Here is a 14,131-nt window from a genome sequence, read left to right as displayed (position 1 = left end):
GCTCCTCGCTGCTGCGCAGAGGGAGCAGGAATTACAACGGTAAACGGCACCCTTAGCCACTAAGCTAATCCCCGCCGTTCCCCGTGATCGTTTAGTGAACGGTCCACTCATAAACTGAAAGGTGAGTACAGATCATTCAGAAAGATCATAAACTGGACGCGGACGCCGGTATTGTGTTCAAGGTGGCGGTTTAATTCGTTCGATATTAGCCAAACACGCGCGTTAGCCGAGCTGTGCTAACCTCGCTGAGACCATAGAGATCAGCGTCTGGTTTTCAGGGCTGAACTTATCCCGAATAGAACAGAAACCATCATTAAACGTCGTCTGAAATCTTTTAGCCGTCTTTAACAGCTTTACATGTATTGGGTTCCCGTTATTGCGTTGACGTTATTGGCGCCGGCTCGCTGCCTAATCGGCCACTCAGCGTTGTATGAAATAGTAGCTTCTAGAAACACTGAGCCGCGTTAAGAGCAGCTCGGCCTGTTCTGTGCAGCTCGGTGTTGTGGAATTGTTGTATTTCTTTGACTGAACTGTAAACAGTAACTTAGAACAACGCCTGTCTTCATCTTCACTGCTGGAACTTGAAATCATTGCTTTGTAAGCGGCGCAAAGCTGCGTAGCTGTGAATGAATAACCTAATGCCTGTGAGGAGTAAAGTTCAGGTCAGTGGTTCACAGCCTGTCCTGAACACTGCAGGGATTTCTTTCCTGCTTCTGACAAAACTGATCCGACTCATCATTCCTAATTCCCTAATGTATAGTAAGGAATTCGTGGCAGACTGAAAATCAGTCACTACAGTGCAAACATGTGAAATGCAGTTCACGCATGCCGTTGCTTTTCTATAGCGACGAGCAGAATTAAGTGCCAAAGTGAAAACAGTGTAACAGAGGTTTTGTTTTGAGCACATGAGGATTTGCATTTCTAAAATGAAGTGCTGAGAATTGAATACAGTCTGCCTTAAAATGTAACAAATGCACGAGTGTTGCTTTCCACTGTGCAGTACTTAAAACAATGTTAAATCATTGTAGTATTTCTTTTACTTTTCATTTTGGCACTCATTCCGCATGTCCCCTAAGGAAAGGGTGTGTGTGTGTGTGTGGGTGTGTGTGTGTGTGTGTATGTGTGTAGTATTTCCCTCTTCTCATTGTTATGATTGCATTTCAATCAGTTCAACATGGACAGGAGTTCATGCCACATTGGAAAGCAGATACTACAGTGGGAAAATGTGAAATGCAGTGCACACATGGAAAAGTAGTGCCATAGTCATGTAGTGTGGCTGTCTGTGAATAATGTTTGAGGAGAATAAAGTTTAGATTCGTTATTCTGGACTCCTGTCATACACAGTGCAGTGATTTCTTTCCTGCTTCTAACAAACCTGATTTAACTCATCGTTTCTAAGCCCTTCATGAGGTTATATTGGGTCTATTAGAACAGGAAAACACTGAAGTGTTCCAAGAGGATGAGTACTGGAAAATGCTGATTTAGTGCTGATCAATGCCAATGCTGAACCTCTCATACAGACAGATAGAACTTCATTGATCCCTGAGGGAAATTGCAGTGTTTCAGTAGCAAGACATATAATTGCACAAAAACTTACATAACTATGCAGAAAATAAAAAATAGAAATAAAAATAGACATAAGTTAGGCAGTAATAAAGAAACATATATAGACATAAGTTGAGGTATAAGAGAGTAGGTGTATCTGTTGGCATATTTACATGGCACATAAGACAGATCTATTGTATTTTCATGGTAGCAGGCACTGAGTGGTATGCGGTAGTTTAAAAACAGTGAGTATAGACATAATTAGGAGTATCAGCAGTGTTTACAGTGTAAAGTGTGCAGTGAGAGTCATTACAGCAGCAGTTATGATATATTGCACAGTGTGTATTAACAGGAGTGGAGATACAGTGATGAGGCTCAGCTCAGTTCAGACAGCAGGAGATCAGCACCGTCTCTGCAGTGAGGAGACTCGCTGTAGAGCCGTATATCAGTGGGTAAGAAAGACCTTCTTTCTTTTGTGTGTTTTAGATGACCGGCTCAAATGAGTTCAAGCTTAACCAGGGACCTGATGACAGCATCTCTGCAGTGAAGTTTAGTCCCACCTCTTCTCAGTTCCTGTTGGTCTCCTCTTGGGATTCAACTGTCCGCCTGTATGATGTTGGTGGGAACTCCATGAGGATGAAGTACCAACATCTGGCGCCCGTGCTTGACTGCGCCTTTTATGTAAGTTGTTCACAGTTGTGTTAGTTCTTTCTTTCACAGCACTCTTTAATATCTGTCCTCACAAAGTAATCATTTATACAAACAGAAAACGTGCGCATTAAAAAAGTTTGTTTTTGTTCTGTTACAGGATCCTACACATTCTTGGAGTGGCGGACTTGATAACCAATTAAAAATGCATGACTTGAATACAGATCAAGGTACGTTTTTAATTTTAGCAAAATAATGTGTTGTGGACTTCACTCTAATTTACTATATGATCTATATTAAATGGACTGTAATCACAGTCAGAGTCTAATCAACTATGCTTACTTTTTAAAGACACAATTGTTGGAACACATGATGCACCCATTCGATGTGTGGAGTACTGCCCAGAGGTCAATGTCATGGTAACAGGCAGTTGGGACATGTCTGTGAGGCTGTGGGACCCCCGCACCCCCTGCAACGCTGGCACTTTCACCCAACCTGAAAAGGTACTGAGCTCTTCTTGTTGTTTGTATGTGTATGATTATTGTTTGTTTTGTTAATTAAAACCCAAATAATCTTGAAGTATTATAGCAAGAGCCTTCAGTCTCAGCAGCGTCTGTGTTCTGATAGTTTTGCTTCTTCCTCCCTATTGTAGCCTTTGGATCAGTAGATTTAGTTTATGATTTGATAACTCATCAGTGGTGTAAATGTAATTAATGATGTGATCTGTTTTTAAACGGGAATTAGACCAATTTCAGCTTTTTGGGTGAAAATTTTTATTATTATTATTTTATATATATATATATTTTTTTAAAACTTTCTTGCATTAGTCTTGTAGCTCCAGTGCAAGACGTTGGACACCAAACATGTTTTGGCTGATTGACTACATTTGGGGGGAAATTGGAAATGAGAAATTTCCCCAAACTATGCCATAACCACAGAGACTGCATTATTACCATAGGCTAATGCTGCCTTATGAACAAATAAAACTAGTTTTTTTTTGTGCTGGTTGGGTCATATGAACTTTGAACCATGTGTTTTAGGTATATACCCTGTCTGTGGCCGGAGATCGTCTGATCGTGGGGACGGCTGGACGAAGGGTGCTTGTCTGGGACCTGAGGAACATGGGATACGTTCAGCAGAGACGGGAGTCCAGCCTTAAATACCAGACCCGCTGCATACGGGCCTTCCCCAACAAACAGGTAAATCATAGTGGAGGAGATCCTTCTCTGACAAACAGGTAAACACTTAATACCATCCCGACAATCTACATAGTGGACTACTGACAAGTCGTACTGCACCAACTGGGAAAAAAGAAGTACTGAAGACCCTGCATACTTCATACAACATAAACACCTTTGACTAGAACACACAAGTAAAGCAAAAACAAGCAGGTCTTCACCAGCAATCCCATTAAAGCGTGTCACAAACACACAATACTGCAAATGGGCCATTGTTAAGTTACTACACTGCATAGAATTTATGCTCTGTGGCAGGAAGTCCTTCCTAACAAACAAGTAAAGTAACTAGAGATGCAGAACTTTTATAAGCCAGGATATGAATTGGCTGATTTGCATTCCAAACGAGCAATCCTCTAATTGTTTACTTTTGACAAACTATTTTATTATTATTATCATTATTATTATTATTATTATTATTATTATTTATTTTTATTTTTTTTAATAAAGTAAAAAACATGAATCAGGTGAGTTCATTTATGCAAATGTCATAGCATAATTATGCATGATTCACTGCGAGCGATGCCTTTTTGTTTGGTGGAAGTGTTAATGTTTGGCTAACAAAGAGGTATTAGTGTGTTTCATGTGTTGTCTCAGCCCACAGTGTGAGCTTCAGGTATTTTGACAGAAATAAATGGCTTTTTAAATCAATTTAATAATGGCTCCAACCAGTCTGGCTGTAAAGAAATCAGAATTAGCCCTAAAAAAAATCACGATCTGAGCACCATTACTACTACTATTATGTACTACTGCAGAGTTGAATTACATCTTGAGGCACCAGATACAGTTACCACTGACATGTGTGGCAATAAAAGTATCAGTCATTACTAACAGCATTCAAGCCTTCGCCTGGGCACTCCAGTTCTGCATGCGAAACACTTCATTTGGATGTTTTCCTATAAATAGGCAAAAAACTCCACATAAATTCCACAAATGGCACACAAAGCACACTGCATACACCCATCAGGCATAATATTGGACTATTCTCAGTCCAGCAGTGACACTGAGGTGTTTAAAAACTCCAGCGGCACTGCTGTGTCTGATCCACTCAGACTAGCGCAACACACCACCACCACGTCAGTGTTACTGCAGTGCTGCGAATGATCCACCACCCAAATAGTACCTGCTCTGTGAGGGTCCATGGGGGTCCTGACCACTGAAGATCAGGGTAAAAGGGGGCTAACAAAGTATGCAGAGAAACAGATGGACTACAGTCTGTAACTGTAGAACTATAAAGTGCACCTATATAAAATGGACAATGAGCGTAGAAACAAGGAGGTGGTCAGAATGTTATGCCTGATCGGTTTATTTCATGATGATCCTTCTCCAGGAAACACCTTATATTTTGTATTCATTGTTGGTGCTTTTCAAAAAGGTAATTATAGATTACTATTAGTGATCAGACTATGTTTTTGTATTAGCTGCTGCTTTCCTTTTGCAGTATAGTAAATGTATTGTTTAATCAACAGCATTAACCATGAAGCTGCTTACATGGACAAGAAGAATTTTTCACCACTAATGTAGGCTTTATTTTAGCTGCTGTACAGACTGTTTTTTGACTCATCAGGCCTTAAGCTTTAAGGATGTGTTTGTGTGTCATTCAGGGCTACGTCCTGAGTTCGATCGAAGGCAGAGTGGCCGTGGAGTACCTGGACCCAAGTCTGGAGGTGCAGAAGAAGAAATATGCCTTTAAATGTCACAGGCTGAAGGAAAACGGGATAGAGCTGGTGTACCCGGTCAACGCCATCTCATTCCACAGCATCCACAACACCTTTGCCACCGGTCAGTAAAGGCTTTCACTACTAAATTAAATAAGCCAACTGCTGCAAGCTTGTCATGAACATTCTGTCCAACTTTGATGGCTTGATCGTTCGCTTTGGGATATAATAGCTCGGTTTTTCTTTGTATTTTTACTTTGAATCATCCTGTATTTAGAAGATTAACCTCTAAAACCTCTTAGGGCTGGTTTCCCGGACATGGTTTAAGCTTAGTCTTGGAACAAATTGGTGTGCCAATTGTAAGTCTTCATTAGAAATTATTTTTAGTCCACGGATCTGGGAAGCCGGCTCCAATGCTCAGACTTCAGTTTCTTTATTTTTATAACTACCTAACTTGTCTATTATTTTCGTAGCAGCTACTGAACAATTTATATAGCTACAGAATAAAAAGTCTTGATTATTAACAGAATAATAAGACTAAGGTTAAAAAGAGTACATTTTTTTTTATTGACCAAGGTATATTTTGGTTTTTCCATCTGAATTTACATGACCAAATCGTAAGGCAAATTATTCAGTAACTGCATTAAATAACTGTAAATTTTTATTTTATTTTTGTTTTAAAAGCTCCCCACAAATTAACAGAACGTGTTTTATGATCATACACATATTGCTTTATGCTTACAATTTACTGCTGAAAGCCAAAAATCTTAGACGCTCTTTGTATTATTTTATATAAATAATTTTTACGGAGCAGATCACTGAAGAGACGCCATCTGTTTATAGTTTATAGCCCAGATTTGTGGAAAAATGGGTCGACTTTCAGTAGGAAAAAAACTTGTTCAGCTTCTTTTATTATTAGGGTTTAAAATTACATCACCCATCTATTTGGCTGGAAAGAAGACAGTTACAGCGCTCATGACACCCAGCTTTAGAATGTTTATGAAATATGAAAGCTATGAAGAATATGACGAAGTGCGTTTTGGAACCACCGGTGGTCTCAAGGAGTTGAAAAGGTTAAATCACTTCTGTTTCATTCTGCCACTTGACCTCAACGACCTTCTCAACAGCCTTGATTGGTTCTCATCTGACTTAGTTCACACAGAAACAATAACCCTCAGTGAGTGTATATATACAGTGGCTTTCACACACGTGACCTTGACTCCTCACCTTTCTCCAGGTGGCTCAGACGGCTTTGTGAACATCTGGGACCCATTCAATAAGAAGCGTTTGTGTCAGTTCCACCGCTACCCCACCAGCATCGCCTCGTTGGCCTTCAGCAATGACGGATCTCTACTGGCCATTGCCTCCTCCTATATGCAGGAACAGGGGGATATCTCCCACCCTGCAGACGCCATCTATATCCGCCAGGTCACAGATGCAGAGACTAAACCCAAGTAAGTCCACTCCGATATGTCGCTTATGAAGCGGATGGTTTGTGCTTACAGACGTGGTTAGGACAGTGGAGTTGTCACCAGTGGTCCTGGTCTAATTCCTGAGTCTAATTCTACCTGTTCCAGCTTATTAACTACTTGAGATTCTAACTAAACTCAGCAGGAAAGTAGATTCACAGCACTGCTTTTGAAATTATAACAGATTTGCAGACATAATAACTTAATGTTAGTCTTATACATGATTTCTTGTCCTTTTGTCATGAGGGCGTCTAAAAAGGGGATGTCTCACACAACAAATTCTGGATAGGAGGATCTCTAACCGGTCTAATCCACAACACACATTTGTCATAGAGCAGGGTGCTCAATCCTGGTTGTGGAGATCCAGCACCCTACAGAGTTTAGCTCTAACCCTGAGCCACAACACTTTATGTTGATTTTACAATCTTGGCTGTAAATCTGTCTCAGTATGTGCTGATGTTCTAGTATAGGTTAAAAAATAAAGTATAAATGAAAACACAGACTTACTTTGCTCTGCTTTAAGCTTTAGCTCAGCTATAGTCGCTTTTCTTGCATCTCCGTCAGGAAACTTTTACTCAAAAATAAAATGTTTCTGAACATTTTTCAAGTTTTTCCAAGGCTGAAGTCGCTTCTCATTCACCAGCTTGTTGTTCAAATTTTCCCGTTCCACCTTAAATGGTGCCTGAGGTCCCAGAATGTAACTGCTGCACCATTTAAGGTGGAACAGGAAAATTCGAACAAGAAGCTGGTGAATGAGTAGCGAATTCAGCCTCACGACTTTTTAGTGTTTGACATTTTTTCTCACTGCAGATTAAACATATCAGGAAACCAGCTGGAGTGATTATAAATGTAATAAGTCCATTTGTCTCCAAATTATCGATGTTCATCGTAAATCTTTCTTTTTGTCTTTTCGTTAGCTACTAGTTAGGTGAGACTGTTGTCTGTGTTGCTTTGTGGTCAGCAGTCTGTGCGCCAAGAGGAGAGATGAGGTCTGAATCTTAATCTCATGTTAAATCATAGATCATAGGTTTATCATATCCATCTGCACATATGGACACCTTACTGTACATATTGCACTTTCTGTACCCCCTCTAGCGCATCTTGCACATCTGGACACTCCAAACCTAGTCACTTTATTTCAGTACCAATATCTGTACATATTTATTCAGTATTGTCATTATATGCCGTTACCTGTGCCTCCTTGTACAGTCATTATTGCACTGCCTTTTTCATCTCAGGTTATAGATCTTATTCCAGATTTTTGTATATTTCTATTTGTATATATGCCTGTAGATAGGATTTTTTATATTTATTCTTCCTTTTATATTGTTCACCATTATTATATTATTATTATTATTATTATTACTGTACTGTGATGTGTGACTGCTACTGGCTGCTAAACTTCCTTCGGGATCAATAAAGTATCTATCTATCTATCTATCTATCTATCTATCTAATTTCAGGGTTGAAGGGTGAATTAGCAGTTCTACATTTAACTCCAGCGTTTAAGACCATTTTTTTGGTAAAACTGTAAAAGAGCCGCATGTTGCCGACTCCTGACTTAGACCCTCTGAACTTGGTCTCAGTGTTCAGACAGTTAAGTAGTTATGAGACCTGCTCCTGGAGATATGTTGGCGCTGTGCGGACAGGATTGGTGACCCTGATCTAGAGGATATGTGGCTAAATGAACTGCCAGTGCAGACCAGTTAAGGAGTTGCATTTTCTTTCACCAAAGGGTCACACAGCTGACAGATGCCCTTGGAGATGACCGGTGAACCAAGTTTTTACAGTGAAGCATAGTGTCATCATATGATTATTAAGAAGGGATTTAAGCTTTTGTTTAAGAATGTCAGAAATAGGTGGAGAAATTACAAGACCAGAGGACCAACAGTTCGACCATATAGTAAGCAGCACAAGCCAGTAGCTAGTGTCTTTATTTTTGTGTGTGTGTGTGTGTGGCAGCACTGACAGTAGGTGCGTGCAGCTGTAGTCTATAGATCTTTATCTGTCTCCTTGAAGCCACTTCATATCACTTAGATGATGGACAGATGCCTGAGGCAGGGAGGAAATCCCTCTATCGGTTTTCTACAACTCTTTATTGCTTGAGTTCATAATCTGACAAAAAAATCAATTATAGACCATCAAGGTTACAGGAAGTTATTAAAAGTGAAGTTTGATGTTTTTTTTAAACAGTATTTAAACAGTGTGTCAGTGGAAAAGGTTTTGGCTTATTCTCTCGTTTCGTCTGACGTCGCACTGTTTTGTGGCCGCCATTTTGAGGACTGAGTCAGGGAGTGACTGCGCTGTGCAGTGCCTTCAGTTAGCTCTGCTTTGTGAACAATTGACCTGCGAGACGCGAAAGAAGCCGAGAGACGAGATACGCAGACCTTTAATTCAGTGTTTTTTGAACTGTATAGTTGCGCTGCATTGTGTAGTTTAGTGTGTTTCTCTGCTGTTCACACCTCGTTCAGCTCAAGAAGGGATTAATTAGCTAAAAATATCAGGTATTTTAACCAGGGAAACCAGTTATGCAGTGCAGGGGTTTCAGGACTGGAGCTGAACTCTGCACTAACTGCACTAGCAAACTTACGGAATCACGTCTGTCGAAACTCGACGTTGTTTTCCGACCCACGGCATTTAGTCTGATATTTAACATTTATGTTTCTCCATTCAAACGTCTTTTAAATCTCCAGAAACAGAGAGTAAAGTTATACCGGCTGTCTGCAGCTCCGTTAGGGGGACGACTGTTTATCTCTCAGCTGTTAACATTAGCTAAAGTTATCTAAAGGCCAGCATTGATCACATCTGTGTTAATTAGCCGATGTCGTTACCCTCCTATGATTTTTTTTTTAATTTATTTATTTATTTTTTTTCATCTCTTTATGCAACACCATGGGATCCTTTACCCACCCTGACGTGAAGAGCCGGTGGGTTTCTGTGCTTTTAAATGCTGTGAGAGACTCCAGAATAGGGAGAGGGGCTGAGTATGAGATCAATATAAACGTCAGGAAAACACTAATTTGGTAGCTTTTCCGCCAGGTTAAGTGGGTCCAGGAGTTCAGGGGAAACTGTATAAGGATCAAAGCCTGTTTTATGAACTTTGTTGAGGACGTTTTTTCTCTTTCAGAGTAAGATGATTCATTTTAGCCATCTTTCATGTGTAGTTACATTCAGTGCCAGATATGGCGGCCACAACAGAAACATCACGTGACTGAAACCCTTGGATACATTGATAGTAGCTTGCTTTAAAACATTTTCTGCTTCTCATTCCATCCACTGTTCTGATGCCTCAAAGTCTGGACCGGAAAACATCCGGAAATGTATTCCCCCCATTATAAAGACAAAAAAAATGGGTTTGGCCTGGAAACACAAAGTCCAATTGAATCTAACTGCAGTATCTCAGCCTGCAGTAGTCAATACCACCGCAGCGAAACAACTCCAGAAGCCTTCTATTAGGAACCAATTGATCTGAGCCGAGGGGGCAGCGGGGACGTGTTTAAAGGTGAATCACTGGGTGGAGCAACAGGACGGACTCAGACGGTCTTTCTAAAGCAATCGGGAAGCATAAAGACAGGCAAGTCGGTGGACCTGTTTCTGTCTTAAAGTGGATTACACCGAGCTCCTAACTGGGTTTGCTGTCTGTCTCGCCATGCGGTAACCGATGGAGACCTTGGTTCATTTAGCACGCAACAGCAGCAGCACCCGACCAGAAGCCCCCGTTTGACTCTCCTGGTTTATGTCAGTTGAGGGAATACGGCAGTGCAGGGAGGAGCTATGACTCATTAATGCTCCGATTCTTTTCCAGAGCCATCGGCAGCATTTCATTAGCATGCAGAGGTGCCTGTACAAAACATGTTTCAACAGACGCTGCTTCTGCGCTCTAAAGATGGCTGTAGATACTTTCAGTACATCACCTAGGTCTGTTGTTCATTTGTTGCTGCCCCCCCATCCATTCTTTTTTCCCCCTCATTGATCCAGGATACTTGATTGGTCCTACTTTTAGAGTACTGCCTGTGTTTACATGCAAAGATTGTTGCTGATCCGATTGAATACATTCCGATTATAAGACTGAGGTGTTTATATTCACTCCACTTAACAACCTGATGGAAAATCTCCGTTTACATTCTCACTACAAGTAATCTGATCCAAAATTATGCCACTTAGTGTAGACGTTACCATGACAACCAGCATCACGTGAGTCCAGTCAGAGTGAGATGAGCAGCAGTGAGCAGCGCTTGTGTTTTTAATTGCTTTAAAATGATGTCAGACTCAGGAAAACGTCCTTCACATGTCCTTATTAAAGAAGGCCGAGAGGAGGACGTCGTGTTCTGAGACAAATAAGCTGGACATCCGTCCCACCGCCGTCTTCAGAGCATAAACTTTGTCTCCTCTGCAGACCAGTTTCTGCTCCGTCATGTTGAACGGTATAATCTTTCACTATGACGCGACGAACATGATCAGAACGGACTTAAACTTTCCGATAGGGAATGTAATCAGATACAGGCGTTTACACGGATATTATTCTTCTATTTAACAGATTATTTACAGGATTACCCACCTCGATCAGTTGGATAGAAACTGTATTCTGAATGGCCTCAATCAGACTAGACTATTCTGATTGAAGTGTGTACATGGACGTATTCTATTCCGATTGAGCTATTAGTCACATTATTAACGGATTATCAGCATGTAAACATGGCTAGTCTTCAGTATCAAAATGGTGTAAAATTACAATAATAATAAAATGGTATCGGTGCAGCTTTGCTGTATTATAATTTTTTTTAAAAATGCTGATAGTAATGCTTGTCTCTTTTGTTTGCAGGTCAACCTGAGGCCTCTTCTCATTGGATGGACTTTGAGGAATACGTTCCTGAAGTTTCCACTCTGAAAATGTTCTGCTGGCATCCAGTTGTTCATAAATGCTTCCCCTGCCCTCCTTTTCCCTGTTCTTTTCTTCGTATTGTCTATTTTGTTCTGTCTTTGTCATTAACAAGATGTTAATGTAAATTTTCCTATGCCAGTCTTATATTCTAGTATTTGTAGCCAAAAATGGCCCTGTGTATATTTTCTCTTTATCAAAAATGTCATTTAAACATCCTGATTTTGAAGTGTTACACTCTTCTAATAAAACAGTTAAAAAACAAACTCATGCTTACATTTGGCTTATAATGAATAATAATGGAAAAAAGGACAAAACAGGTTTAAGAAGTATTGATAAAGCAGCCAGTTCTCTCTGCATTCTCTGGAGGTTTTGGGAGGGAAAAAATAAAATTGACTACACAGTTTTATGTTCAGTTGTGTTTTATGACTAGAACATCGTTTTATGCTCAGTTCTGTTTCATTTTTCAGTTTATTAGGTATATAAACATCATATTTGCCACATGAGGTATCATAGATGCCTGTTACAGTAGATGGGGCAACAATATAACATCACAATATATCACTAAATATTGTGATATATATGCATCACAATATTCTGTTTCTCTGAAGTTTGAGAAGTTGGAACTGACCAAAAAGAACAAGTAAGTAAAAAAAAAAAAAATAAAACTAGTAAAAGGTCCCATATCTTATTTTTTTAGATAATATATATATATATATTTTTTCCAAGGTCCTTCAATTGTTTGGCCTGTCTTTTTTTGGTATCAGTGATCATCCTCCAACCTCTCTATAGCTCTTAGATTTAAAAGCTGTTGTTGTTACTGTGACCTTGGAGCTGAACAGGGTAGACTGAATAGGCAGGTGTGTATAAACGTGTTGGTTTTCATCACATCACAAGCACAGTGCATTCAATGTTTGCACTAACGTATACAGTGTGGGGAGTGAACTTTATGTTCTGAAACTTTAACAGTGGGATAAATAGGTGGATGTATGTAAATGTCTTTGTTTTTGTGACATTAAATTATTTCAAAATGATAAAAAATGATTTTAAAATGAATATAAATTATTTAAACGGCCAGAATGTTCATCCTTGTAATTGCAAGACTGTTCAAAGTGTTGATATCTGTTTTATTGTTTTTATAGTGGTAGAAATTCTTTTTTTTTAAATAGGATAATCAAATTGTCAGGTGGTTCAAACACATTAATTAAACCCTTCAAATCTGAGGCTTATTACATAATAAGCCTTGTTATTTAGTAACTACAGGAGCTTCAATGCAAGGCTAAACTGTTTTTTAGGTTGTAGAAGTATGTAATAAAACTCTGGGCCTGCTGGTGGGTCCTGGTTGTATTAGGGGTTAAAATTACTCTGTTTACAACAACTGAAAACAGAAAGTAGTTATTGTACTTGGACACACGGTTATTATTATTATTAGATTTTTATATTATTATATTTTTTGGTTCAAATAAATAAAACATAAAAGGAACCAAATATAGTTCTTCTGGGGTCGCACCACCTGACTGACCATGACGCACAACTGACAGCTTTTATAATATTCCTGAAAGGCCATTTGGGGTCTTCTTCATGATCCAACACCTTCCTAGTCTTTCTTAAAAACATGTCAGAATAGAAATCCTTCGCTTTTGGTTGTGCCTTGTGACATTTCAGGAAATCAGAATTTACAGACAAAATGTTTGCAGTGAGTTTTAAAGCTGCTCTATTTTGCTACATGTTGTCATTTTAAGGGTTTCACACATAAAATGATGCCAAACTGTGTTATTTATAATTTTGTATAACTAAATTACCCTTTGTCTGCATGTATGATTGGACACCTGACATGTTTGTATTTTTTTATGATTTTTTTTATGCACTGAAAATGTGTTCACCTACATGAAATACTGTATAATAATGTAATCTCATGTATTTGTTCAATTATTTTATAGGAGAATAATGGATGCCGTGTCATTGGCCCCGGTGGCAAAACAGGAAGACATCATAAACACCAGCTAAGGACATAAATCATGAAACAAGGCTGTTCAAAGAGGTAAAATCATTATTTTATTTTATTTTTTTTTAAACTGTCTTATGCCCGTCATGGTGAGTCTTTTCACATTAATGTCAGAAAATGTCATCCAAAGTGTTTTTCCAGTATAGCCCCTCCCCTCAGCCGCATGCACACATCCATTTCTCAGCCCCAGTGAGAGCAGATAAAGACTGTAATTATTAAATTAAAGAGATGTGCTTCTTTCTAATGGCCTCTGCTGAAGAGCAGGCTGCTTCTTCAATATCCTGGAAATTATTTGTGTGTTTGGTTAAATGATGTTACTAATTCCTCTGATTACTAGTAATGACTCTGTCTTTCTCGTTTTGTTATGGCTTCAGCTTAATATGAAATGGCATTCATTTTAGGCGTAATTACCCTGCTAAGCCGGAGAGAGAGACAGCAGAGAATCGACTCGCTCCAGACTGCGCTAAATTGCCTTGTTTCCTCTAATCTTTGCCTTCACTAAATTAGAAAATTGAGTTCCTTGGCTGGGCGCAACAATTGGTAGATGTACACCCCCCCCTAGTCACTGCCCCCCCTAGTCACTGCCCCCCCAGGCATTAAGGCCGTTATGCTGCGGTTAGAGGAAAAAAACAGTCATTCAGCAGGGCTCCTACATTAGAACTGTTCACATAAGAAATGGTTTTGCTGTCAGC

General features: G+C 39.5%; 1 protein-coding gene across 1 annotated transcript; it reads left to right on the top strand.

Moving 5' to 3' along the window:
* Positions 1-11,700, top strand: bub3 (BUB3 mitotic checkpoint protein). Its single transcript, XM_036571859.1, has 8 exons — positions 1-121; positions 2,032-2,226; positions 2,354-2,423; positions 2,545-2,696; positions 3,234-3,392; positions 5,033-5,210; positions 6,324-6,540; positions 11,378-11,700. The coding sequence occupies exons 2-8, from the start codon at positions 2,032-2,034 to the stop codon at positions 11,385-11,387; spliced, it is 981 nt and encodes a 326-aa protein (XP_036427752.1). The 5' UTR covers positions 1-121; the 3' UTR covers positions 11,388-11,700.
* The last annotated feature ends 2,431 nt before the right edge of the window (positions 11,701-14,131 follow it).

This window comes from Colossoma macropomum, unplaced genomic scaffold, assembly GCF_904425465.1.
Source record: "Colossoma macropomum unplaced genomic scaffold, Colossoma_macropomum, whole genome shotgun sequence".
Taxonomy (NCBI): domain Eukaryota; kingdom Metazoa; phylum Chordata; class Actinopteri; order Characiformes; family Serrasalmidae; genus Colossoma; species Colossoma macropomum.
This window is presented reverse-complemented; position numbering and strand designations above follow the sequence as displayed.

What these genes read in the sequence shown, in the direction of transcription:
- bub3 (XM_036571859.1), top strand. Translation starts at nt 2,032, where the DNA reads ATGACCGGCTCAAATGAGTTCAAGCTTAACCAGGGACCTGATGACAGC. An exon ending in TGCTTGACTGCGCCTTTTAT is followed by an intron (nt 2,227 to 2,353) that starts GTAAGTTGTTCA and finishes GTTCTGTTACAG; the next exon opens with GATCCTACACATTCTTGGAG. An exon ending in CTTTCACCCAACCTGAAAAG is followed by an intron (nt 2,697 to 3,233) that starts GTACTGAGCTCT and finishes CATGTGTTTTAG; the next exon opens with GTATATACCCTGTCTGTGGC.